Source organism: Gavia stellata, chromosome 6 (assembly GCF_030936135.1).
Source record: "Gavia stellata isolate bGavSte3 chromosome 6, bGavSte3.hap2, whole genome shotgun sequence".
NCBI lineage: Eukaryota > Metazoa > Chordata > Aves > Gaviiformes > Gaviidae > Gavia > Gavia stellata.
In genome coordinates, this window is record NC_082599.1 from 35736348 (window position 1) to 35763489 (window position 27142).

At 40.4% G+C, this 27142-nt stretch overlaps 2 protein-coding genes, 1 long non-coding RNA gene and 1 other non-coding gene across 4 annotated transcripts; 3 read left to right on the top strand and 1 right to left on the bottom strand.

The window, feature by feature from the left end:
• Positions 1-270: 270 nt before the first annotated feature.
• Positions 271-3711, top strand: IL6 (interleukin 6). Its single transcript, XM_059818830.1, has 4 exons — positions 271-522; positions 688-801; positions 1054-1200; positions 3520-3711. The coding sequence occupies exons 1-4, from the start codon at positions 271-273 to the stop codon at positions 3709-3711; spliced, it is 705 nt and encodes a 234-aa protein (XP_059674813.1).
• Positions 3712-13201: 9490 nt separating this feature from the next.
• Positions 13202-18034, bottom strand: TOMM7 (translocase of outer mitochondrial membrane 7). The gene is made up of 3 exons (XM_059819045.1): positions 17857-18034; positions 14660-14708; positions 13202-13424 (listed from the first exon to the last, which is right to left on the bottom strand). Exons 1-3 carry the CDS (start codon positions 18032-18034, stop codon positions 13409-13411), a joined length of 243 nt encoding a protein of 80 aa, XP_059675028.1. The 3' UTR covers positions 13202-13408.
• Positions 18035-18285: 251 nt separating this feature from the next.
• LOC132317215 (uncharacterized) lies at positions 18286-26786 on the top strand. Its single transcript, XR_009484037.1, has 3 exons — positions 18286-18433; positions 23532-23567; positions 26457-26786. It is a non-coding gene; the product is annotated as an uncharacterized LOC132317215 (long non-coding RNA).
• On the top strand, positions 23817-23904 carry LOC132317266 (small nucleolar RNA SNORD93). Its single transcript, XR_009484048.1, has one exon. It is a non-coding gene; the product is annotated as a small nucleolar RNA SNORD93 (small nucleolar RNA).
• Positions 26787-27142: the final 356 nt, after the last annotated feature.

Sequence of the window (27142 nt, forward strand, 5' to 3'; positions counted from 1 at the left end):
CCGGCTCTCAAGGAGTTACCGTGCGGGAGCACGATGACTTCATGCTCTCGCCGGCCGCTCTCGGCTGCCCCCCCCGGCCCCGTTTCACAATCCCGCCGCTCTCGGAGGGTTCTCACAGCCCGTGTTCTCATGCCGGATTTTCCCGGGCCATGAATAATCTCGAAGCCCCCTCGATAAATACACGTTCAGGGATGCCCGGAGCTCATTCAACCCGCCAGCCTCGCCGACGAGAAGGGGCCGGGGCCGCAGCCGCAGCCGAGGAGCCGCACCATGGAGTTTCCCCAGCGCTGCCAGCGGGACCGCGCCGGCCGCCGCCGCCCGCCCGCCCTCCGCGCCGCCGCCCTGCCGCCGCCGCTGCTGCTCCTCCTGCTGCTGCCGCGGGCCGCCGCCGGCCCGCTGCCCGCCGCCGACTCCTCGGGGGAGGCCGAGCTGGAGGAGGCGGCGGTGCGGCGGGCGGCGCTGCCCGACTGCGTGCGGCTGGCCCGGCTGCTGCACGCCCGGGCAGCCCAGCTGCAGGAGGAGGTGGGTACTCACTCACACACTCACACACTCACACACTCACACACTCACACACTCACACACTCACACACTCACACACTCACACACTCACACACTCACACACTCACACACTCACACACTCACACACTCACACACTCTGCAACAAAACCTCTTGGTGTCTCTCCCCAGATGTGCGAGAAGTTTACCGTCTGCGAGAACAGCATGGAAATGCTCGTCCAGAACAACCTCAACCTCCCCAAGGTGACGGAGGAAGATGGGTGTCTGCTCGCCGGCTTCCACGAGGCAAGGAACCGCTCTCCTTTCTGGTCTAAACCTATAGACCTGGGGCAATAAGCCCCAGCAGTACTTTTTTGCCTGCTCTGAAAAACTGCAGAAGTTGACCTAAAGATTTGTGGCAGCACCAGCTGGCTTTGCCGTGGCACAGACCTCTGCACTCTCTATAAGCATCATCCACTTACCTGCACTGTACATGCAATATTGTGATCGAGGTATTTCTGAGCTGTAAGTGACTTTCTCACCTCTCTCTCATTTCAGGATAAATGCTTGAGGAAAATCTCCAGCGGGCTTTATAAATTTCAGACATACCTCGAATACATACAAGAGACTTTTACTAGTGAAAAGCAAAACGTCCAATCGCTGTGCTATAGTACAGAGCACCTGGCACGTACCATAAGACAGATGGTGAGTTGGTTTTAAATTCACTCCGATAATTGTTATGGCTTAGCACTGATGTGTAGTCAGAGAAACAGGATGCTTTGTGAAGTTGAACATTTCCCGCTTTCACTTCTCTCAGCGGAAGCAGGTGATGGTTCCTTATGCTCAGATACTTACCCCTACAACTAACTTACAGGTTTTACAAGGTTTTGGTTTCTTTTCTTAAAAAGAAACAACTCTTCTTCCTATTTGCTATTGCTATTCCTAATTTTCAAACCAACAATTAAATGCATCATATTGTTTCAAGAACAAATATAGTAATGCTACCTGTCTGATAGAAGTAAGATTTCTCAGGGAGCTTGTTCCTAGTGGTGGAACTGCAGTTCAGTCCAAGCCTTCTAATGTTGCAACCCCCTGAGAAGTAGCAATAAGTAACCTTTTTTGAAAACCCATGTAAATAAAAGCAAATACATTTTTAAAATATTATTATTCTTTAAAACTCTCCAAAACAAACTTTTAAGCCAAGCTGTATGATATATTGAGAAATCAGTAGCTTAAAAATTAAGGAAGACAGTTAAATTCAGAACTTAAGTTATTAACTTGACTAAATAAAAAGGTGCTGCCTATTGAAAAGCACACATTTTGCTTGTAATCATCATGAAAAAACCCACCTTCCTTCTTTACAAATACCTGATTCGGTATTTTGATACCGAATATTTTGATTCGGTAAACTAAATGCTATTAATTTCTGACAGTCGTTTTCTATGTTGTGGAGAGCTTTGAAAGATCACACTTCAAAAATTCACTTCACTCCTGCAGTTCTTACTCACATTAATAACCCTTAACATCATCAGGGAAACTGCCTGAGTAAGAACCACCCAGGTGAGGACTGCAGAAGTCTCAGGGCATTCCTTCGTTCAAGGTGGTTTTTGGCATCTGAAAAGCCCATTGTGCGTTTGCCATACCTCTCCTAACATATTTATTTATGTCCATCATTCTTTAAGTGAAAGGGAGCTGAACTGCTTTTTTCACACTGTGCTAGCTAAAAATAATAGTCCTGTCATACGACAGCAACTGACTACTGGCTTCCAACTTGATATATTAGTTTGTAGAAAGTTTGTTTCATAACTGGGGAAGACTACCTTTTTTGGAAAATTAGTAGGATCGAGGTAATTGGAACAGGCAGAATTAAACACAGTGATCAAAAGCAAAACCTTCACTTGTAGAGACTACAGAGCTTTTGAGGAAGAGAGAAGTCTTGGATCTCCAGGGTGGAAAATTTTTCTTTACAAGAGAAGTGTATCTTCTATTTAAGGCAAGGAGAGCAAAGACAGAATCTGTCACTTGTGGTCAGGTAGATCCATCAGCACAATACCTGATACCTGTCTGGATATCCAGATACAAACTTTTACAGTGTGCAACAAGGAGTTGGATATACCAGTAACTGGGGGTGTGATCAGAATCCACTTCCAAGTAGCCCGGGTGGGAAGAATATTTGTATCTTACCAAATTTCACGGAAGAGATGTTCCAGAAGGAGACTCACGTGCTTTTGTCACTTGTTAAAGGGTAGAAGAGATCGTAAACTCAGGATGAAGCAGATATTTCACTGTTAGACTTCTAGACCCCAAACCATCTAAAGCAGCTCCATAATTTGGGTGAGCAACTCCCATTTTCAGAAGTCACCCACCCACTTCATGGGACAAGTTCTTAAAAGGCATTTGGGTACCAGGTGCCCAGCGCTGTCAGTCAGCATTAGGTACGCAGCTCCTTTTATTCATCTTGCTGTAAGGATCCCACACATCAGCGAAAGTTGGTGACAGTCTCCCACATGCCTAAATGCCTGGAAAGTAAGAATTAAGCAGCTAGACAAGTTTGACGTCTTTGGAAACTGTTAATCTACCACAAAATGTGAGAGTACTCCAATGTCTTCTAATTAACTTCTGACTCGGGATGTAGCAGCCAGTACACGTTAGGACAAATCATGTTCAGCATCTTCCCGACTAACCACATGGTCAGCAGATAGCAGGAGAGGTGTATCATCTGTTCACTGCTGCGTGTTGGACCGTGATGCCAGATGTTGCATTCAAACCAGAAAAAAAATCGTATAGATCAGACGAGACCCTTTGATTCTTCTGCAGTAATCATAGCAGGTATCGAGGTACCTCAAAACCGACTGCAGAAGCAGGTCTGTAGGGAAGCACAGGTCCCAGGGAGGTCTGTCGGCAGCAGTACAGAAACGATGGATACACAGCTGGTGAGGAATGTATTCCACATAAACTGATGCTCTCCAACAAGCTCAATTACAATGTTTTAAATGGGGCACCACAATATTTTCTTTTTCACAGGTGATAAACCCCAATGAAGTGATCATCCCAGACCCAGCTACCCAGGAATCCCTCCGCGGAAAGCTGAAGTCTGATAAGGCCTGGATAGAGAAAATCACCACCCACCTCATCCTCCGAGGCTTTACTTCATTTATGGAGAAAACCGTGAGGGCTCTTCGCTATTTGAAAAATACCAGGAGTTTCAGTGTCTGAATGTTTTAATTCAGGCACAATCCTTTGTTACAAATCTGTCATGTGGCAGATGACAGTGTTGTTCTGTTTTAAGAACCAGAAATAGTAACAATGGTTTGCATTTTTATATGTATTCTCATTTCCTTCTAGGAACCTATTTATTGTATTTAAAATATTTATTCATTTCTAATATTTCCTATTTATATTTTCAATATTTAGAAATAATTTAAACAAAGGTTCTATTTTATTTCATTCCTAATGGTACTATTCAGAATATCAACTTATTTAATAAGTATTCAACAAAAAAGTATTTTCAGAAGCCAGAAAAATTGTTGTACAACTTATGCTTTTAAAATATTTGAGATGGTATTTATTACTTATTTATATTTTTAGAACAAATAAAAGCTGATTTTTAAAAAAACTGTTTAACCTGTTTGAACTTTAAATAAGACTAAGGAACTCTAACGTATCCAGTTTTTAATACCAGCAACTATCAAAATAACCACCTTCAAGAATTTAAATTTTATCTGTATAATTAGGTCAGTTGTCTACATAGTGCATACACACACAGCTTGATCAACATGCAATTCTTAAAATGGGATATAAAGGAACCAGATGCACTGAACATGGCACTTCAGAATGAACACGATAAAGCATCATGGCTCTCAATAAATGAACAATGAGTCTCCTATATTTAATAAACAACACTCTGTAAAACTGTAGTTTTTTAAGCTTACAAGTCAAGCAGTCTTTTTTAACTTAATAAAATAGTAAGATAGCAAATTAACAGGTCTGACATGAACAGTCATCTAATTAGACTTATTGCTGTCATCCAAGAGAATGAATTGGACACACAAGGGATGCAACCGACAGAAGCCCCTCGAGCTTTGTCCCTACAAGTGATGGACCATTAATTACCCTCTCTCTTTCATGCGGCACACAGCACTGTGGTGGAGATGAAAGGCAACCCCTGGAATGTGGATGTCAGTAAATTCTCCTCTTCCTCTGAGTGATCTGATCATACACACACGCCTTCCACCACTGGGGATGCCAAAACAGTGACCAGTCTACCCAGAGCCCGCATCTCAGAGGCTCAAAACAAAACAAACCACGGCTTTGCTCAATATGGTAAAACCATCTTGAGTTGTGCAACATCTCAAGAAGGAATGAGGAGACCTCAAGTTGGTCACTTTCAAGATGTCTGTGGTGAATGGTGTCTTCTCACAACACAGAAGATCCTGCTTTAGCTGTCCTGGCATGTGCTCTAGGAGACATAGGAAAGCCTGGTCTGACTTTTTCACAGCTCACCACCACAGAGATTTTCTTAGTGACCGTTTGGTTAGAGACCATTCTGGCCCTTATTATGTCCATAATAGCTGTAAGTCCCAAATATGGATCCCACATTGGACCTTTTAAGGACTTTATTATTACTATGTGAGAACAGGGCCAGGGATGGGGGGGGGGGGGGGGGGGGGTGGTGGAAGGAAAGAAAGACAGACCGACCCAAAAGAAAGGCATCTCCCTATCTCACCTCTCCCAGTAGTGGGTGGGTGGTTGCCCGAGATCACCATTAGTTACTATGTACGTCACAGCTAAACAAACTCATGCTGATTTCCTCCTTGAATTCCAGGAGACATCTAAGATACGGGGTACTGAAATCTCACACAATTGATAGACAAGTGACCACGCTTGCCACGGGCACCCTTCAGCTGGTGGCCACCCCAGGTTGTCCCACCATTCTAGTAAAGATGTAAATGGTACTACATTTTTAGGATGCAGAAGATAAGCAAAGATCACTGCTTGCTGGGGTGGGGGGGAGGTCAACTTCAAGTTCTTCCTGGGGTGACGGGTATCCCTGATGCTGCCGCTGAGCTGCCATTATCTCACCTGTGGCTCCTCCACCTGCAATTCTCAGGGTACTTCAATGCAGCAGCTGCCTTGCTGGCCATCACCTTGCTGTCACTGTGCCAACTTCAGGGACTGTCCCCAGGATAAGTACCACTTGGTGAAATCTACACACATTGGTGTCTGTGGCACATGAAGACTCACAGTGGGAATTCATATGGAAGTCAGAGGAGAACTAAACACTGTTGAGCATGTTCTGGAGCCTCTCAAACTAACCAACTTACTGTCCTTTTTAGTTTGCTGTGTAGAAAGTATTTTACAACAACCAACAAACACACATGGACATTTGTTTTCGTTGGCAGACCAGCACAAACACATAAAAAAACCAGAATAGTGAAAATGAGCTTTCCTAACTCTTACAAATCAATCCTCAAAAATAACTGTGCTACTTTTGCAACCATAAAATACCTCAACACCTCTGTTGAAGAGAGCTCCTCCTAACTGACAGCTAACTCAACTGAGCAAGGGAAAAAAACACAAAACCAGAAAGACCTGCTAATAATTGCCTATAAAAAAACTAGGAAACTACCCAGCAAAGAAGCATTTAGGCTGCTGCTGTACAGGACCAGCCTCTCCCCGCAGATCCCAGCCAGCCCTTCCCCATGTCCCGATTGCATCCCTACTCGTTAACCTCACACAGAGATTTCGGAATGCTCAAGAGATTACTAACTCCCTTCATCCTGAATTTCCTTTCCCAGTGCAGGGAAAGGGTAAAGCCATGTTAAAAAGCATGCATACACTCTACAGTACGCAAGAAAAAGCCCATGGTATTAAGACACAGTGTTAAAGATGAGAAACAAAATATTCCTCCGTGCTGTGGACATGACACTAAAATGCTGGACAAGAGAGAAAAAAAATTAAAACAACAGAATGCAACCTAATACTAAAGTAATCTGTCATGCAGAATTACTTAATTTTTTTTCAATGACAGTCTCTGAAGTATCATTTTTGTATTTTTTAACCATACTCCTTTATCAGATGTGTAAGAAACTTAAAAAAAGGAAAACATTTCAGCCTGATCCACTTCCCAGGTTGCAGTACCATCCCCTGCACAGTAAGCCTATGTACATGCTAAATTTTGGCAGAAAGAACAACAGTTACCTGAAAGAGACTGTCTGCATCTCTAGTACCTTCACAGATTTTATTAACAGCTGATGGCAAGTGAGGTTAGCAAGACAGAGCTGATGCTACAAGAGATGGAAGTTATGCCACCAGTGAAGAAAGGGGAGCAGGATCACTTTTCAGCAGTAATGAGCCATTAGGTTGGCTCAACGGGAAACTTCCCCCTAAGATTGCCACTGTTACTTGTGACTAATAATCTTTTCTGCATTCAATTTAAAAGATAAAATGGTGGAAAGGTAAGTATACAACAGTATACATCAAAGTCCGATCCTAATGGTCGAGAAGTGCTGCCAAATACATATATATTACTACAAATCTTGTGATATTGGGTGGGAAGCTTTCTGTAAATGCTTGCTTCTCAAGTCGAATGATTAGATAACAATTTCTTATCTCTCTCAGTGAGAGATAATTTCTTCCTCTTGATAAGAGGAAGAGCAAAACCCACCCCCTCACCCCCAGAATACACAGTCTCTGCAGGCTCCAACACTGAAATACCATTTCGTCCCTGAACTCTTAACAAAATCAATTTCTGTAATCTAAACATATTTAACCACATCTCAGTATACTTTCAAGACTGACTTTGGCGGTCACAAACACACTATAGAAGTTTTGCAATTTGAATTTCTATTCAGTGGCCAGAATCTAAGAAGATTCAATCTTTCATGAGAAAATCTATTTTAAAAAAATTCAACATTAATCTCCAGATTCAGAAGACTGAGATTTGATTTGCCCTGCCATACTTATTTCTCCCAGACAGTGCCTACCTAACACAGTATTTTCAAGATTTTATTCCATTTCGACTATACCGAGGGCAAAATTCCGACTGTTTTCTAACAGCAAATGTATTTATGATTAGTTGGGTTTTTACCCCTTTGAACTTATGTATTAATACAGTTCTACATTCTATACCATATAAATAGGGACAATATGATGTATAAGCAAATTATATTAACAGTTTTATTACCCAAGAGAATCACTTCAAGCTGTGACACACACACACACACAGACACAAGAGTAAAATCACGTAGGGAAAGCTCGAAGTCCCATCCTCAGCTCAAAAGATAAAAACTACCTACCATGCCGTCACTGCTGCACAGCAATAGTCTTTGCCTCCTCTTCCACTTCTAATAATTTGGAAAGAGATGTGAAGGGAAAAGGGATTATATATTGACTATGCCTGTGGATCCCACATGAGCATGCGTTAACAAATATGATAAAGTCCAAAGATGTCCCTCAAACTGTGAGACCTATACCCCACCTAATCATACAGCACAGTGACCTGGGAGAGGGCTATAAAAGAAAATGGACGTTGTTAGAAGACAGACCCTTTGGGATGAAGGCAGATGTACAGGCAATCAATCTTCCAGTCTGGCTGGAAAGGGACTGCTTTCAGGTTGCACTATCACGAACTGCACCATTTGGGGGTGTCTCTACAAGAATAAAGTGGACCCTGAGAAACAGAATTGGAACATAACTGGAAATCCGGGCTTATCTCACTTCCCAGGCTAGTAACTGCTCCCTGCTTTGCAGTTGCTGGAGCTCCTTATTTTCAACAGAAACTTGGAATTGATTTCTTAATCAGAAGAAATAATCAGAGAGTAAATACCCTTTTCCACTTAGTAGATAAGCATCCCCTGTCTTACCCATGCCCTAATTCTGAATTAACATAAGCATAACCAAGAAACAATGCATGTAACCCACAAGCTTAACCAAGAAACAGCTATTGCATTGCACACCATCATGGAAAAGTATTTAGAAATTGCCATTAAGTAGTCACTTGTAAAAATTAAATTAGTCATATGACATTTAACCAGGATGTGGTCTCTACTCTTGTGGTGAGATGTAATGAGCTTTTATTTCCAAATATATCATCAGTATCATCATAGCTTAAATTCCAAGTCTGTAACAAAATATTTCCAAAAATATGCAGGGTATATAGTTTGTTTTAGCATTTTTTCCTGATAAAACCCAATGTTTTAGATCCCTGTTTCACTTACAACACAATGGAATAAAAATACATCTTAAGCAGCACTTTGTCATCTACGGCCATTTTGGAAGATGGCTGTACAAAGGAGCAAAGAAGAGGTTTTATACATTGCCACAGAGGCCTGTTGCCACAAAATTATGAACATTGCTTTGGCCTGCAGATTTTACGTTTGAAAGCTATAGGTTTAAGTTAACGTGAGTTTTGCTGATGAATTAATTCAAGGGAAAAAAAGCACATACCCTCTGTTTTATAACTGTGATGAGATACAGTACAGTGACTTTAGACCAGCTATGCCTACACCAGGAATTTGTAGCAGAATTAAATACTTGTTCCGTATTACCTATCAGCTTCATTTTTACCTCACAACTGGCCAGGCCCTGAAGAGTTTTTGGAGCAAACAAGTAGGTTCCTTTGCAGATGAACTTACTAAGAACAAGTTTATACTGAAAGCCAGGTATCTTTTTTTTTCCCCTCCCTTGTTTAGTGATGACACTAAACACATCAATTTTTCACACCCTAGTACCAGGAGACCCCCAGTCCACACACCAAGACCAGGAAAACTACCGAACTCACAAGACTCCCTCAGCATCACACACCAAGCATCACAGTGCTGTGTCTCCTTCTCTGATGTGCACACCTTTTTCTCACTTCTTACTTCATTTTCACCTTTAAAAACCTTGTCCATTTTTCCTACTCTTTATTCTTCTGACTGACCTCCTTGTCTTTATTCTCTTTTCAGGTCTCTAAATTTCTCCCTACCTGTCTCTTAGCTCAACATCTTTGTCCCCCTTTCAACTGTTCGCTACACACACAGTTGAGGGCAGCTCCTCAGAGCCGAGCTTGCAGGAGATGCTTTGCTAAAAGGGCTGTCACAACTGAGGGCTGCCCACCACGATTACCCAATGGTACCAGCTTGTACCTGATTTTCTGACTCCAGCTGAATACAATGATGGCAGAGCCAGTTTCAAGAAAAAATAGAAGTGATAGAAAATATAGAAATTGTTCCTGAATGGTAAAACCACCATCAGCTGTTGTGGTCAGTGTGCCAGTGAACAAGATATTCAGAAGACAGGATACCATATTGCTCCTTGCCCATCATAACCTTCTGACATTCTGCTGGTATTTCACGCACAGTCTGACTGGAGCAGGAGAAACAGCCCATTTCTTCAGTCCTGGGTTAAGGACAATCCCTTGTTCACAGACACCCTCCTTGGAGACCAAACAAAAGCCATCGTTGCCATTGTCACTCTTGCAGGAGGAGGCTGAGAGGCAGAGCAGCACCTTCTGACAAGGCATAACATTGTCTTCCTGCTGTGAAAAGACCACGGGCATGAGACTGCAGGTCACTCGAGACTGAGAACAGGGCATTCTTCTTGCATTAAAATCCTCAAGATGCCTTCATTTTTGGCAAGCAGCATAGCGAGCACAGCAACCTTTGACCTTCCTAAGACTGGTCCAGGTGGAAACATTCCTATTGGTCCTTCACGCAATTGTTTGTCACCATGTACAGTGACAGCCTCCCACCTGGGGTATTTCCCTGACACTAAAGGCAACCACAAGCATGCTCCACCTCCACTTCGCAGGCACAAGACACACAGCCAAACAATTCCTATCTTCAGGTGAGATTAGCTGGATACCTCAAAGTTAGTACAATCTTCACAGCACACAGGAATGCATCAATGATTTTATTTCACTTATCTCAGATGGTAGCCTTGACCTCAGCCATGGAAGTCACAGCTTGATTTTCAGTAAACTACACTCATTGACTTTATTCCAACACTAGAAGTTCATACATGGTCTCACAGGCCTGCATCACAAACCCCACTACAGGAATGAATCCATACTCGGCTGCAGAAGCCACCGATTCACTTGACAGAGATCAATACAGTCAAGCAGGGGAGCTCATATTTGTTCTTTTTTAAGTGTCTCCCATCCGACACTAAAATAGAACTTTCAGGTTTTACTGGGAGAGAGATGGAAAAGCAAAAATTAGACATTAAAATGCTTGGAACAACTAACACCTAACTACAAGGCCCTAGCCCACAGCCTTGACAAACATGAGTCCCTCTAATCCAGAGACCTGCCCTCTTCTCCCTCACACCACCAAAAAAATAAAACTAGCATATTTGCTGAAGTTATTTTCAGGAATTAAGATTCTTCCTTGGAATCTGTTTGACATAGAACTTCACAGAACACTGATCTGCTCTTACAAGCACATCTGAATTTTATGACAATGACTGCAAAGTAATTTCAAGACATTGCTGCCAAAGATTCCTTAATTTTTAAAATAAAAAAAAAATTTTCTCCAATTCTGTTTTTTGCTACCTTACAATTAGTTACCAAGACACATGATTAATGCTTATTCTGCTTTTTCCAGGGAAAAAAAGTCTTTCTTACTTACAGAAAGAGCTATACTGAATGAAACACTGTCTAGTTGTACAAATTAAAAACGTTATACTACATATTGGCATTCAATTTAACCTGACTTGAATGTACTATGAAAGACAGTTTTTCCTCAATTTGAAACCCCAAAGGTTCTATGCTAACAACTTTCCTGAATCGTACTTGATTTTTAAGAGAAAAATAATTTTGCTTATTTCCACAATAGCAGTGAATTACCAAAATTTTGCTATCCAATGTGCTTAAAGTGAAATTTTAAAAGCAAGAATTCCATAAGCAATATTTAGCCAGTAATTCCAAGTCGCAAAAAACCTGAATTACAACTACTTCTAAGGGAAGTTTTCAGCATGGTGAGGTCACAGAATCTGGCCTGTGCTAGATATAGCCAAGCTTACGTAAAACTTTTAACAAAAGAGACAAGAACACTTCCCTGTTTCTCTACTTCTTGCCAAATACTATTATTCTTGGAAAGCAGCCAGAGCAACCACGTGGCGGTTAGGACCCACAAACCACATCCGCAAGTGTCTGACACACAATAGAGCACATGAAATACATTTCTGCAGGTGTTTGGGTCCATCCACCCACTACTGCATTTTGGGTATTGTAAACCCTTGTGAAATGAAAAATCCGATTTTGAGAAAACTGAGTTACTTTACACTGAATACTGTATCTCTTAATATTGAACATCTCAGATTATTCCACTGGATTCAACAGAAGTGTTCCTGATCATGATCAAAGCCACTATCAAGTACCAACACATTATTTCATTACCATTGTAATTAGGATCAGTCAAGAAAAAGGATCAGAATTTGAACTCCTTTCATAATTTAAGACGTATGAGCAGTTACATTAATCTCAAGTTACCATTAGAAAAAAGGCTCTAGAAAAGCTGCACTAGCAACAGGATATAGGGAACACAAGAAAAGTGTTCTGTGTTCAGTCCTTACTCCATTCCCCTGTCAATGGTCTATTATCATTAGCTATTCCACTATTTCATGACAGTTGATTTAATTACCATGATTAATGGAATTTTAATGAACATGCTGGTTTGTATTAGCTCTCAAATGTTTCCCACTTATTTTTTCTTCCCAATTCTTGTCTTTCAATTTAATTTTTTCCTCTTGGCTCATTTCTCATTTTCCTTCCAATTACATCTGCCCTTAAACACAGTAACATTCTACCATGAATTTTCATAGCAGATGAGAAACTGAGGAATCTCCTGTTCCTTAAACATTTAATTAATGTGAAAACTGTCTGAAAATCTATGGGGTTAAAAAAAGGCCAATCTGAAATCTAGAACACTTTTGTTGCAATGATAATTTGGAGCCAATAAACTTTTTTTTTTTTAAAAAATCACTGCATAGATACAAACTAGCCTGTACAGTTCTAGAGGGGAGAGAGTAATCTACCCAATGCAGCTTCTATTTAACAGAAACCAAGCAGTTGCCATTTCAATGCTTGAATTTCAGTGTTAAAAGGGAAAGAACCAACTGAAGCCAAACCAACAATATTCCAAAGAGCAAGACTTTGGAGTAAAAATAAGGCATATAACTTGTTTAGTGTACTTGTTTTCTTCCTTCAGTTGCACATCAGCATCTTTCTCTTACGACAAAAGCACTATATACACATACACACACACACACAGAGAGCACTCTTCTTGTGTCCTCCCACCCCATCCCAAATCAGGGAAAACATACATAGTGTTTGAAGGTAGATTTGGCAGAAAAGTATACTTTCTACTATCTGACTATGCTAGGAAAAAACATATACAATTCTCAATCCTTAAAATATCCAGAGATGAACAAATCCAAGAGAAAGGGAAAAAACAGGCCAATATAGTGACCAGCTGCAGAGGCTTACGAACATTCAGGCAAGAAATCTTTGAAAAATATTGAAGTATTTAAAGCATTAGCTCAGTCTTCTGGTTATGGAGAAGATAAAGAGGAATCTTTACCCAAAAGACCATAGTAACAGGGATAAATATGGAGGTTGAATGTCACCATATTTTGGAAAAAACCCAACACACTACATGTTATTCTTTCTCTAATAAAGAAACTACTACTTTATACTTATGTAAAGACTTAAAAACAATGCGTATCCATTCAAATCATATTTATTTAATTACATTGTAATGCAAATAAGTTAGGTCCATATAAACTCCATTTTGTTGTATGTACAACCTATGTCATTAGCAAGCTGATTGAGTCAGCTGGTGTAAGTGTCCGCCTCATCCTCTGGAATGTACGTATCTTCAGACACTTTCTCTGTCCATCAGCTGGTTCTAGAACAGGACCGCCACATACTTCATCCCCAAAGTAGACTGAAAGCGGAGGGGGGAGGAAACAAAAGTCAGATTTGCAGCATGTACTTGTTTTTAAATGGATATTTGTAAAACACAGTCTGGAGGAAGAGCCCTGTAAATGTATAGAGTAAATGCTAGCCCCCCAAAATACTGAAATAATGCCACCTTTAAAATAAAATTTAAGCCTACAGAGCATGAACATGTGCTCAGAAAAATGAGGGTCTGTAAACTTCGGATTAGACCAAACACATGTTTCTGGTATCTGTATACATACACACTGGTATGAAATATATACCTCATGCTGTGCAGAGACACATTCAATGGACCAAGGAAAAAAAAGTCTCAAACTACTAGTGAAGCTGAACATAGAAATACTGTCAGCAAACAACTCCAGCAAGTTAGTTCTTAAGACAACAGACGATTTTACTGAAATTGTAACATGATCTTGACTTTTTTTTTTTCATATTTTCTATTGTTAGAAGTAGCTCCCTTGAATCTTTGAATCCTAAAAACGGGATTTCTATAGATTGTAACTATGTGAAGCTAGATGAGTTAAAACATGACTCTGTAAACAATACAGTCCATCACTGATTTGTCTTAGGAATACCTGTTTCTGCACGGTAATGAAAGTTATTTCAAGAAAAACGAGAGTCGCGCTTTCTTCAAATCTTTAATTCAGTTAGTTTGACCCATGGAAGCCCTCCAATAAAACTCGGATACCACAAGAATTCAAGTATTGCTAATGCCATGACACTGCAGCACTAACAAACAGTCCCACAAGAAAGAGGCAATATGAGCAAATGCATTTTGCTTCATGAGAATGACTAACACTGAAGGACAGCCCTTTATTTCATGCAACTTTTATGCAGTGCTACTACCATATCTGCAAAGGCAGAAGACTGGATTTTGTTTTAAATTTGTGCTAGAAAGCTGAGAAGTTATTCCTCAGTGCAGAAACTTGCATAAACTAGCTCTACAACAGATTACAAGGGCAGCTTCCACTCAAAAGGTCCAAGGAGTCCCATATATTAAAAGCCATGCAAGATTAAGAGAAAGGCCCTCCCAAGAACTTGTGTTTCGCTGTCTTCTCATTTGGATTTCTAAAGAAGCAAGCACCACGGCCAGCTATGCTTTCACCCTAAACAATTAAGAACAGTGGATGAAAGCAACCTTTGCAACTGTTGCTGTCCAGAGGTAACACCCAAAATGGTATCTGCATTGGATTTGCATGGACATTTGGAACTGATACATACCTCCAGATAGTTGGCTCAGGCATTCCAGGATCTGCACCTCTCTTAAAACCTGAAGTAAAACATACATATATATAAATATGTATGTGCAGACTCCTACATAGTTAAATCACTATCAAATTATTCCAGCCGATTAAACTGCAACAAAAAAGAAAACCTACTGAGCAGAGAACTGTGGTTCATGAAGTCACATACTAACCTGAATAAAACCTGCACATTCTTATCAGGGTTAGAAAGCAGAGAAAATAAATACAAGTGTACAGTTTTGTTGTGTTTTTTTTTTTTTAATTCTTACCTGTATCTTTATCTGACTTAAAATTCAGGACAACTAGCTATGTGAGATGGAGAGAGTTATCTACCCCAAATACATACATAGACATACATACAAAGACATACATACTTACACATACAAACACACAGATTTTAAATGTTGTTCAGAAAGCAACCTAGTAAGGCAGTACCAACAGGGACACCTATAACTGGTATAAGCGAGCACCTTGGGTCCTAACACGCAATGTTCTCCAATGACATCTGATGGGGAACTTAAAAGTAGTATTTCAATAACAGTTCACTCAATTTAGGATGACAAAACTCTAAATATTAAGTCAATTAAACCTAAAATCTTTTATTTTTACTGACAGTTTTCAAAAAGCTACCTAGTACTAAAACTTGCAAAGAAACAAGATGTTTGCCAATTTACTAACACCCAGGAAAATGAAAAGAAAGTTAATTACAAAGAGTTCATCCCCAGCTACTGACTTAAATACCAATTCACTAAAGCAAATGTATGCTAAAGAAGCAATTGAAGGTTCAGTGTATGAAACATCTTTGCCCACGGTAAACTGAAAGTCTTGAAGTGGAATCATGCAATTCATGCACTGTTCAACATACTCACTCGTACATTTGCTATCTAGAAATAGAGGTTATATGAAAAATATATTGTTTCCCTCATTTACAAAAAATAAATAATTAATGTCAGCTTGTCTGAAGTATAGGCCATGAAGGTTAATGGAAAAATTTCCATTAACTTCATGGGCACTGGGTTAGCTCTTTGAAGATAACCTTGTGTGATTTGAGACTATTAAACATCCTGTCCCATTTTCTTTGGTTGCCATACTGCCGAGCAAAATTGCTTTAAAATTCATTTAGTTGTATTAGGAATCACACTCTGTGTGTGTGTTTCTGGCTTTCCCCTCCCCCCACCCGCCACTAGTACTTTTAAATACGCAAGCCAGGTTTAACAAAACTGCACTGGTCTAACTTACCTACTTAAAACAGGGGCAGCCACTTCAAAGCAAGTTTAAGAATCAGTGACACCAAGGACTGTGTAGCCTCTTGCCCTTCCACTGCATCACAGCTTCCCTCACAGATTCAAATGTAATCCCAGCACAAAAAAGGTTCTTCCAGTTCTACAGACTTTGAGTGCATGCCACCTCCAAAAGACTACGGCAAGCAAAGGTGGCACCTGCATGTCCTCCTCCCATCTGCTTACACTTAATATTCTTTCATTACAGCAGCCAAATTTATAAGGCTCACATGTGGAACAGCACACTTATTTTCTGGAGGTATGAAGTTAAACTACTACACCTTAGTTTCTGACCGCTACGTAACAGAAATATACTAGGCACCCTGACATTAGTGCACTTGTAAACACAGTAAGATGGCTTTATATGACTTAAAGTAACTTACTTAACTTCCTCTGGTGTCCCTCAGAACAAAGAACATCTTTCCCATATTCACAGATAATGTCATAAAAGTAAAACAAAATAAAACTTCAGCAAGAGCAAAATCAGGTCACAACACTCTGCTGAACTTCCCACCCCAAAATTATCAATTTAAAATAACTGATAAACTAAAAATGGAAATGTAATTAAACTTTAAACCTATTTAAACTGCCAATTGGTTTTTTCCATAGTGTTCAAAGTGACCTATTTTACTTGCAGTCGTTAAAGCATGTATGTAACTGCTGAAGAGACCAACTTTTTCCTGATTGTTATCTATTACATGAACAATCAAAGCCCTTCAAATTGGACTCTGCATTACCCTCAATTAATTAAAACAACCTATCAGCTTTGCCTGTAAACATCAAGCTCCCAACCCTCCTTCATGTTTACATTCAAGGCAGAGATGCCTGCCTGTTTCAGATGCCTTTCCCAAAAGGCCCAACAGAGTTGAGGCAGAAAGTAGGCCAGATGAACTGTGGTCATCAGCCTTCCTGGGACCCCTTGTCATAAAAGAAGGGAACAAAAGTGTCAGGCCTATTGCACACATGCATATCTTAAGCAGGTCAGGCTCTTTAACAAGGACAGCTGATGGCATACAGCCCAATCTCAGCAGGAGAGCTACCATGTGGTAGCAATGCCCAGCCAGCCCTATGATAGGAGCAAGCAAAATACATCCTGGGTGCCAGGCATGTCATCAAGGGATCCCCTGAATGCTCCACAGCAATTTGGAAACAGGAGCCACGTCATTTTGGTAGAGACTGTAACCTGTACCTGCCAGGTACCTGCCAGAGGCTGGCAATCCCCTCAGCACCACAAAGCAGAGCGCCCGGCTGCAGACAGCTTTCTCATCACACACTGACTCCCTACTGCAAGAAACACAGGCTAGCCACTAAAGCAGTCAGTCACTAATACATGATTAAATCCCAGCTTCATTTGCTGTTAAGCTGCTCCGGTGCATGCCCAGCCCGTTCCCCAGAGGGGCCCGACCCGCCGGCCTGCCGCGGACCACCCTACTGGGCACGCAGGCTCAACGCGCGCTCCTAGCGCGGGAACAGCCTCCGGGAAGGGAAAGGGGTAGAAAAGACTTTTTAAAGAAGTTAGAAAACCCCCACCCTATCTCGCAGTTCTGTCAAGGGCAAGCCCCCACCCCTACCCCGCGGGTCCCACAGGACCTCCAGGCCACCACCAACCCCTCGGCGCTCCCCCGCCTTCTCCGGCGCGCATGCGTGGTCAGGGCGGCAGAGCCCGGGTCGCGGCGGGGAGCGCGCAGCCCCTCCCCCACGCACATGTCCTTACTTTTGTCCCCCACCTCCCCGACAGCGCGAGCGGCCAGTAACGGCCCGGACGGGAGACAGGGCGGCGCGCGCCCCCGGCCGCCCCGTCCTCAGCCTCCCCAACGGCCGCCGAGCGCCACCTCCACCCCACGCGCCCGGGCCGCTGGAGCGCTGTGCGGCCGGTCCCCCATCCGCCACTGACCCAGGTAGAGCACGACGGGGATGAAGCCCCAGCGGATGGCGAACTGGCCGCCCTTGAAGAGCTGCTGTAGCCGCTGCTTGGCCTCCTTGCTAAGCTTCGGCATTCCGGCGGCGGGGGAGAGAGGAGGAGCCCAGCCGCCCCTGCTACGCTGCGCCAACGGCGGTGGGCGGGACCCCATCACGCCGCCGCCGCGCTGCGGGGAGAAGACACTCCCTCGGCGGCGGCTGCAGCGGCGTGGGGCGGGCTTTCCCCAAGAAGGGCGAGGAAATGGCGGCCGCGGGGCTCCTTCCGCTCGTCGTCACCCCCGGGCATGCGCAGCGCGGCGGCTCGTTGCCGCTCCGCCCCGCAGCCCGGAAGCGCTTGTCGCGCGGTGTCGTGTCAGCCCCGCAAGGCGAGGGTGAGGGACCGAGGGCACCCGCCAGAGTCGGGGTGTTTGTTCGAGGGTGAGGGGGTTACAAAAGCTGTGGGCCTTCTTCGTCTGCCTGTAGGTCCTGGTTAATTGTTTGTTTTTTCCCGGAGCTCTCAAGGTACGCGCACGCTTTGCACGCCGCCTCTGGAGGCTGGGAAGTGCCTCTTGGTAAGTTAGAGATGGAGTGATAAGAAAAATGCGTCTGGGTGACATTGGAAATGCCTCTCCATCTTTGATACCAGACTGCGCGATGTGCTCGCTCAATGGAAACGCGGAGTTCTGGGAGTGAAAGCTTCACCAGAAATACGGGAAGAGGCGCTCTGGTTTTAGACCTGATATCTAAAAAATGCCACTACAGTGCTTAGGGCTTGTTGCCCTTACAAACTCAGATCCCAGATAAGTGCTGAGGCACTGTCTTTTCTGACTAATAAATGAGTGGTCTCTGCAAGAACCCATTGCAGTGCCCTAACCACCAAGCTATTGTCTGTTTGACACCACTACTTATGAGACATCTTGTTGCATGATGTCTGTGCCATTGACTCAGCCAGTTATGTCATATCTATAGCATGTTTTCACTCTTTCTCAGGTAGTCTACTGCCTTTTGCTGTAATGCCAGATCCAGGTCTTCAGGTTCCTAGTATTACAAATGCGGCTGCAGTATTTAACATTGGCAGTCTATGTCATGTCTGCTAACTGTATCAAACTCCTGTCATAGTTTGAAGGGAATTTAATTGCATATGGAAACTCTGAAAAAAGTTCTTAGAAATCACTCCTTGTGACAGTGCAGAAATCTCAGTTTTGTTCATAATCATGATTTACTGACCAGACACAGTTGAAGTTCTGCGTGTTACATATTGGTTTGCCTAAGGCAATTACTTGAAGTTCTGCAGCCATTTTGTCGCATTAAGAATAACAACAGGTCAGTGCTTTTAGATCCAAAAAAGAATCCAGAGCTATAATAAATATCACTTATACAAATACCTCATTTCCTCTTCCAGTGTGTGGATGTCTGCTCTGCCATTCCGAGATAGTCAAAATGTGAGCTTATAGCTTGTTTCTTGCTTTGCAGGTGCAGATAGGTAGCAAGCTGCAAGCCACGTGAAGGTTTCTGGCAGCCCACAGCTTGCTTTTGCCACGGTCTACCAATAATCAAAATGTGGGGGATAAAAGAGTATTTTGGTGATGTGGTGGCACAAACGTGCTGTCATGTTACAGAACGCACAAACAGCCTTTCCTCACGTAAACCAGTCCATACGCACTGTGCTTTCACATGCATTAGACACGTTGATGGGATACATCAGTATTTCTAGTCATGTGACTGGCACATATCTAACGATATCTAACAAGTAAAGCTAAGGCTTAGAGTTCGTGAGTCTCTTTATAAACTGAATAGCTGATCCCTAAAGAAGGGTTAGGCAGCAGTGCTGTAGTTTATCAGCAGATGAACATCGGCGTGAAGCTTGGACTGTGAGCCTACACCTTCCCCAGAAGAATATCCCTTCATGGCAAATGGCATATGACATGATCATATGTCATATTTTATTTATACATTCTCAGCCATTAGAGGCAACATAATGTGCTCCAAATAATGTGACATAATAATGGAAGCACACATTGTGTGCAGTTGACTTTGTAAGAGTTACTTTTGCTTGGTGAAGTTTTCACACAATCAGTTTTGTCTTATCCCACTCTTTCTGCAGCAGGTAAGCTGCTGGGATAGGTAGAAAAATACTAGCTAGATATCTTCATTTCACTTTAAAAAAAATATGTTCCCAGTATCATCTTGCGGGTAGGGCTTTTTCCAGTTCATTGTTTAGCAACCAAGAGGATGTTAATTCAAAATAGTACCTCCAGATTAATGGAACACTTTAAGTAACAAATCCAGGATTTATGGAACATACTAATGAAGACTTTTCTGTGGCCGTCTTCGGCAACTAGTAATACAAATAATCCATCCATAAAAGACAGCTGCCTCTGAAGTGCTGTTTGTCTGTTGCTTTTTTCTGATTGGTATTAAAGGTGAGTTTGTACTTACCAATGTGATCCCATATTCCTACTTTGTCATATCTGGCCTGCTACTTGTACATCAGTGGATTGCTGTATTTCTGTTCCTGAAATTGAGTACTATATAACTATTGTTAGATTATTTTAGGGATAGTCTTCTATTCGAGCTGGGAATTCTAACTTGAAATTGAGGTAACAAGTCTTTGTATCCATAGGTTTGCATTAGCTTTCAGTTTTTTTGGTATATCACTGTTGTCAAACTTTTCAAACTAGTGCTCATGAGTAGAATTGTACCAACATTCAAAATGACAAATTTACTATTCTTCTGAACAAATGTAGTGCAAGAGGCACATTTATTTGTCAGTAATGGCTTGTCATACTCAAAAGAGAAAAACGCAAACCCATGAACCATCTTTTCTGACCCTTGCAAAGGAAGAGAAGTGGTTGCTGCAGGAACCTATTTTTCAGCAGTTTGTATTAAATTGATTTTCCTTTGTATATGAGACCAAATCAGGTCTGTTTCCACAATGTAGTTACTGTTACAGCTTGTTCTTTCTAAACATACAAACCCAACTGTTCATTATAGCACACAGCTGATTAATGATATCTTACAAAATATTACAGTAAAATGTGACCCACTGTATCGGAATTAAATTCAAAAGGTATTTTCCTTAAACTTCTTGTAATTGTAGTGTAAGTGTGACTCAGAAGGTCAAATGTACTAAACAACTGATCGAAATGGTTAAACAGCTCTGTCTCCTTTGGGTATAAATAGGTTTAACAGTGTCACGTGTGATACAGTATATTCTTATTGTGGATGTTCTTGAGAAAGGGTATTCACAGAAGTGTGCTGTGTGTACCAGCTGCTTCTCTTCTTCACACATCAAGTCAAGGAATAATTTTCAGAGCACAGAAACTTTACTTGATGGCTCTCATTTCTCATGCCTGCTAATTCTAATGTTTGACTAGAAGCTTGTAGGTTATTTCTTTTATTTAACCATAGAAGCCAAGAAATGAATAGCAATAAAGTTAGTATTTCTATGCCACAGTTCTCTTGCAAATAAAATCAGCGCTGTGGCCTAGAAGAGCACAACTGCATGTGTTTTGTATACAAATAAAACAAAGCTGATTCTGTATAGCTAATGATCTAAATGTATATAGTGTTACAGACTGAAGCTGAGAAAGTATATCTGTAAACTAAGAAAAGTGACAGGAGAACAGCACTTCTTCCATCAGAGCACACCTCCATAATCTCATACTGTCCAAAGTATCGTATTTGCAGTGAAATAAAAAAAACCAAACCCTCAACCAACAAAACCCGCCACAACAAAACAAAACAAACACACAAACAAACCCCAACCAAAAAAATCAGCGCATACCAACAGAAAAGGTTTATACTGACTCCAGAAGTTTTCTGTGCCTTTATTTGGCTCCTGTTGCACCTAGGATGTTAGATGGTCTAAGAGCGCAACAGTCCTTTGGTGAGCTAATGACTTAGCCAAAGGGTGAAAGGGAGCATCTGTCACCTTCCGTGCAACTTCAAGGTGGTGGGACAGCAGTATTCAAATAATTGAAATATTGAAAATTGGCCCCTAAAACCAAAGATGCTTATGATTGGGCATGAAACAATGAGCTGTTTTGAAGGGAGAAGAACTAATACCCAAAGGAATGAGTACTGTTAAGAAATTGAGGGAGGCAGTTTTGCCAGCAGAAGACAGAAGCAGGATGTTGTGGGCATGCTGTGGGTACTAGTTCATGTTTATAATGTATTGTGGTAACACTTCCATGAAGGATATTGGTTTTACTTGAATTATATTTTTTCTTACGGCTGATAATGAAGACAAAAACAGTTGGAATGGTGTATTCATTAAATAAGAAAAACAAGATCCTCAGTTGCTGGGGTAACAAAAGAAAATTAGTAATACCATGTGTGGTGAAAGTTTTTCATTACAAAAACCTCTTAGAATTTGTTTTGCCTTGTAGTTCATGTGATCAGCAACAACCTTATAATCTGAAATAAAATTGCAGAGATTTTAACTGGGGTAACAAGAATGTGAATCCCTACTGTTAATATTAAGTTGATTAGCAGTAATTCTGCAAGTGCTGTGTTTTCATAGCAAATAAATACCACTAACACTCATTGTAAACTGGCCAAGTGTTTCAGTTTTATGGGTGAGGGAGAGAACTGAGATTCTTACAGGCATGACTGAATCACTTAAGCGTCTGGTTCAGGTAAATAATGTCGCTCGGTCTGATGGCTTTAGCTTGTCTTTGTTGTTTGGTGCAAAGGGTACATTTCTGGTCAAAGAATTCCAAACCTCTAAAGCTGTATCTCAACACATCACAAAGTAAAGCCATGCAACAGTGCATGTAACTTAGAAGGCTGAAGAAGGAGACAAAGTGAAGTGACATGTTAAAGTCTTGTGAAAAATCATTGTAAACTCTTCATAGGAAATCCCTGCAGACCTCCATTATGCATTTACCACTCTCACTTTTTAGATTTCCTCTTCAATTTGCTGTCAAGAAACTGCATTAAATTAATCTGCTTGGGAACAAAGTTTGAGTGTGACTCTGTTCAGGAGGATCTTACATTTCAAAGATACTGCAGTAGATATTTCATACTTGAAGATACACTGTAAATCAGTATAAACAATATAAGAACATAAACAAGAGATATTTAACAGATTTCCATTACAGGCTGAATCTTTATCATGTCAGTAAAAAAAAGGGTAATAAATGTCAGTTTGTAGAGATCACATTTCACAAAGAGGCAAATAGAAATGGAAAGCACTACAGTCAAAATAGAAAGACTAAGGCTGTCCGATTATGCCATTTGTGAAAAGTCAGAATTCTAAAATGTCTCTTTATTGACTGTTGTTAAGACCTAGATTACTTGGGCTTTAATATGCTTGAGTTTTTGCATTTAGCATATTTTCAAAACAAACTTGGAATATAGAGCAGTAATGCATATAAAAAATTTCTGTCCACATTAGAATCTCTTTCATACAAATTTCTGCGTGATAGTCATTGGCCGTACTCTGGTCACTGTCTGCTATGGGTTATTTCCAAGAAAAGTGGTATTGTCAGATGCCTATCTAGAAAATTAGGAAAACGATCAGAGTGGTAGGAACAAAAAGCAATGTGGTAATTTTGTATATTCGATACAATAGCTATACATTTTATTTATTTAAAAATAAAACAAAACTGAGTGGTAATGTGGAGTTGAGTGCAAACACAGTAATAATGTCATTTTTCATTACAGCTCCTGAGGCCAGTGAAGGAGAAACAGCAGTCTGAGGTGAGACAACATTCGACAAAAACTCATCAAATGCTGTGAGACGTCTTTGAGAAGAACTGCTGTTGTGCTTGAAAATTAAATATTACCTGCTGCACAGTTTTAGTCCTGTTTGAAACTTGACTTTCCCATTGTCCCCATCTTCATTTAATAATGAAGTGTTACATTTAAAGATACTGCTACCTTTTACCATAGGTAGTTGCTCTAAAAACACATCAGTTCTTAAATGCATGTTTCTGTGATTGCAGTACTTGGCCGAGGATGAAAACAATAATCTGATTCCTTGCATACTTTCAGTGATACGCAAAAATCTGATGGATTAAAGGATTTTCTGAGGCCAAAACTAATATCCTTATTTACTCATTCTTTGTTTTTAAATTAAGTTCTTTTTTTAGCATCTGAGTAGTGAAGGTTTCAGTAGCTCTAGGAGGATTTTTCTCTAAAGATATTTGAATATAAACCTTTTATTTGTCAGCAGATCTCAAATAGATATTTGTTGCTGAAGAATATGTTTTTATAACAGCACACATCTATAAAGATTTTAAAGAACTTAAAAGGTGCTTATTTTAGGCAAATTTTTACTACGCTTGAAACAAGATGAGGAAAACTGTGAATATATTCTGATTTCCAAAACAGTCTTTGCTCTCAGTATACTTGTTTTTATACCAATTCTGGCCTTAGGACGTTGTATTAAGGTGAGGCAACCATGAAACCGAGAATGTAAATCTTTACAATCAGTTGACTGCATTGCACATGAAATGAAATATTTCTCTTTGATACTGAACATAGAACTGGAGCATTTGAAAAATAAGAATTGTAATTAAAAGTCATATTCTGCTTCCTCTCTTCAGTGAGCATTTGTTGTAATAGTCTTTCTTAGCATCCATCTGCAAAAAATACATATCCTGCTGAAACAACTTTTTCTAACAATGAGATATTTGAAAATTGTAACCGATTGATGCACAGCATTCACTTCACTGATTTACAATAGTGATTTTGGATGTACTCGTTCAGGTTTTACGAGATAAATGTATACAACAACTAATTATCTCGTGATTATAAGCAAAGAGAAAACAAGCAGTAAAGCGAAAAGAAAGACCTCTGAGTTGAAATGTGCCAGGTTGTTGTGGAACAGGTCTGTGTGGGTTTTCTGCTGGAATGTGAGTTTGTTCTGTTTTTTATCTTGAGTCACAGCTTAAAAAAAATAATATAGTTTCAGTTACTGTGTATATCCCTAAGTATCCTTTTCCTTTGGTGCCTCCAAAACAGGAAGGATGTATGTTAAAATTAAGATTATTTTTTTTTAAGTTTAAATTAAATTTGAATTTAGTATAGCTTTAATTTAGACAGACTTTAAAGCATAGCTTTAATTCTTACATCACACATAGTCTAGGTTTTAGTGTTGTCATTATGATAGTTTTTAACAACTCATAATGCAAATTACAGAGTTCAGAGCATAATAGGAAGGGTAAAAATATGTATATTTTCAGATCTTGAATAAGATTACCCAGTCAACAAAGTAAATGGGTCGAGTATATGTATAAACTGAATCTCTCTCAGTGTATCTAAATGTTGAAACAATTAGTTAGATAAACTGCCTATAGGTATTAATTTACCTTGATTGTCCACTTTGGGTGAATTAACTTCAAATATTTAAGGACAAACCTTTCATCGTATTCCTAATTCAGCATGGCCTAACCACAACCAACAAGGTGAGGAGGAGTTCACGTCTCCTCTTGCCAAGCTCCATCAGAATGCGTTGCATGAGCTTCCTGTGAAAGGTGACGTTCCAGAAGGAACTGCCTTTCAGAACCTGAAATTGAACCAATATTAACAAAAGTATCAGCATTTATGCCTGTCTTTATTGTTTGCATTTCAGTAGTTCAGATTTCACTGAAAATTCTTTTGAGATCTTCAGCACAGTGAAGATTAGAGTCAGTAGTTTAGTATTACAATAAGGAGTAATTAAGACCTCTCATAAATACAAGAAGGTGATAAAGGAAAGCTCTTTTCTTCCTTTGCAAGTCTTGTGCAGTGCTATCAGGATTAAATGAAGCACCACTCATGGTTTATGAAGTTTTTACTATTCTATTAAAATAGAACTTAATCTCTTAAAATGCTGTCCCTTTTGCCTTTCATACATAATTTCTGTCCAGACTTTGTCTATTTTAGCATAAGCATGTCATATTTAGCCCAGACAAACATTTTTAGATTTTATTAATTTTAAATTATTGTCCGATAGACACGCAAGTGTATCTTCTCTATATATTGACAGCCTAAGTTATATATCTGTAAGTTCATCTTAGACTCTTTCCACTAACGCATTGAACACAATGACCTTCCAGGAAAATATCTATTGGTGTTTCAGTGTAGCAATTCTGCTGCTTGTCAGTTATGATTATTGAAGAGCTCAAGCAGTAATGGCAGTCATTTCAGATCTGGTTTTTTGGAGTCCAATTTAAGAGAGTGATGTGTAACAATACATACTGCATTGATTAATGAGATTTCAGGAGGTTTTTGCATAGCTTCCTACCTAAAGCAAAAACAAACCAAAAAAGCAACAGTAAGGACAGATTAGTTGTGTGCCTTTCACTGCTTCCTGTAAAATGTTATATGGACTCCTAAAGTTTTAATTTTGAATGATAGCAATTTCAGCAAGAATTTTAGCAGATGCAGAGGACATTCAAGGAACTTCCAAAAGTTCCTGATGTTCTGCTTTATAAAGTCTGTTAGGCACACTTGGCACAAGCTATGAATCTGACTCTGATTTTCAAGCATTTGAAAGGCCCAAGTAAAATGACATTTCTGTAATGCTTTTATTTTTTTCCTTTATTTTTCAAGTGTATATTTGGTACACATCTGAAAAAACCACATTCTACTCCTTTATTTTAGGTTTAGGTAGCAGTCACAGGAGATCAGACGCTGTTAAGTGTAACGAAGCATGAAGATGACAAGATAAATGAACCAGAGGCTTTTCAGCTTGATCATATCCTCCAACGCATAATGGTACAGATTTTATATTCCAGACACAAATGTCACCATGCGGTTGAAATCATACTAGATGAATCTATGTGAGTAAGTATAACGAAGATAGGGGCTGTTTTTCCCTAATTAATTACCTTCCTACTTTAAATATAGAAAGGAAAAGGAGTCCTCATGAGTTAAGACATGAGTTAATTGCGTGTGGGATTTGTCATGGAAAGTTCTCTCTAAAATAAACACAGTAATAAGAGTTGTTCTTCTTTCCTTTCACGTGTTAGGAGGAAAGACTGCTTCTAGTGACAGAGTACTAGACTAGGCTGATACTGATCTCTTTTAGGACATTAGTACTTGACTAGTACATATAGCACTATGTATTAGAATCATTAATTGTATCATAGCAAAAGAGTTTTCTATAGTTTTTCTATTAGATGTCTTTAAAACCATGTGCAGAATGTTACTTCCCATGTTATATATTAGTTCCAGCAACTCTGATATGAATGAGATGCTGGTGGGCTTTTGAAAACCTGAAGAACAAGAATTTGCCAGGGAGCCTAGATGGGACTTTAAAAAGAAATTAATAAACTATTTAACTAGTA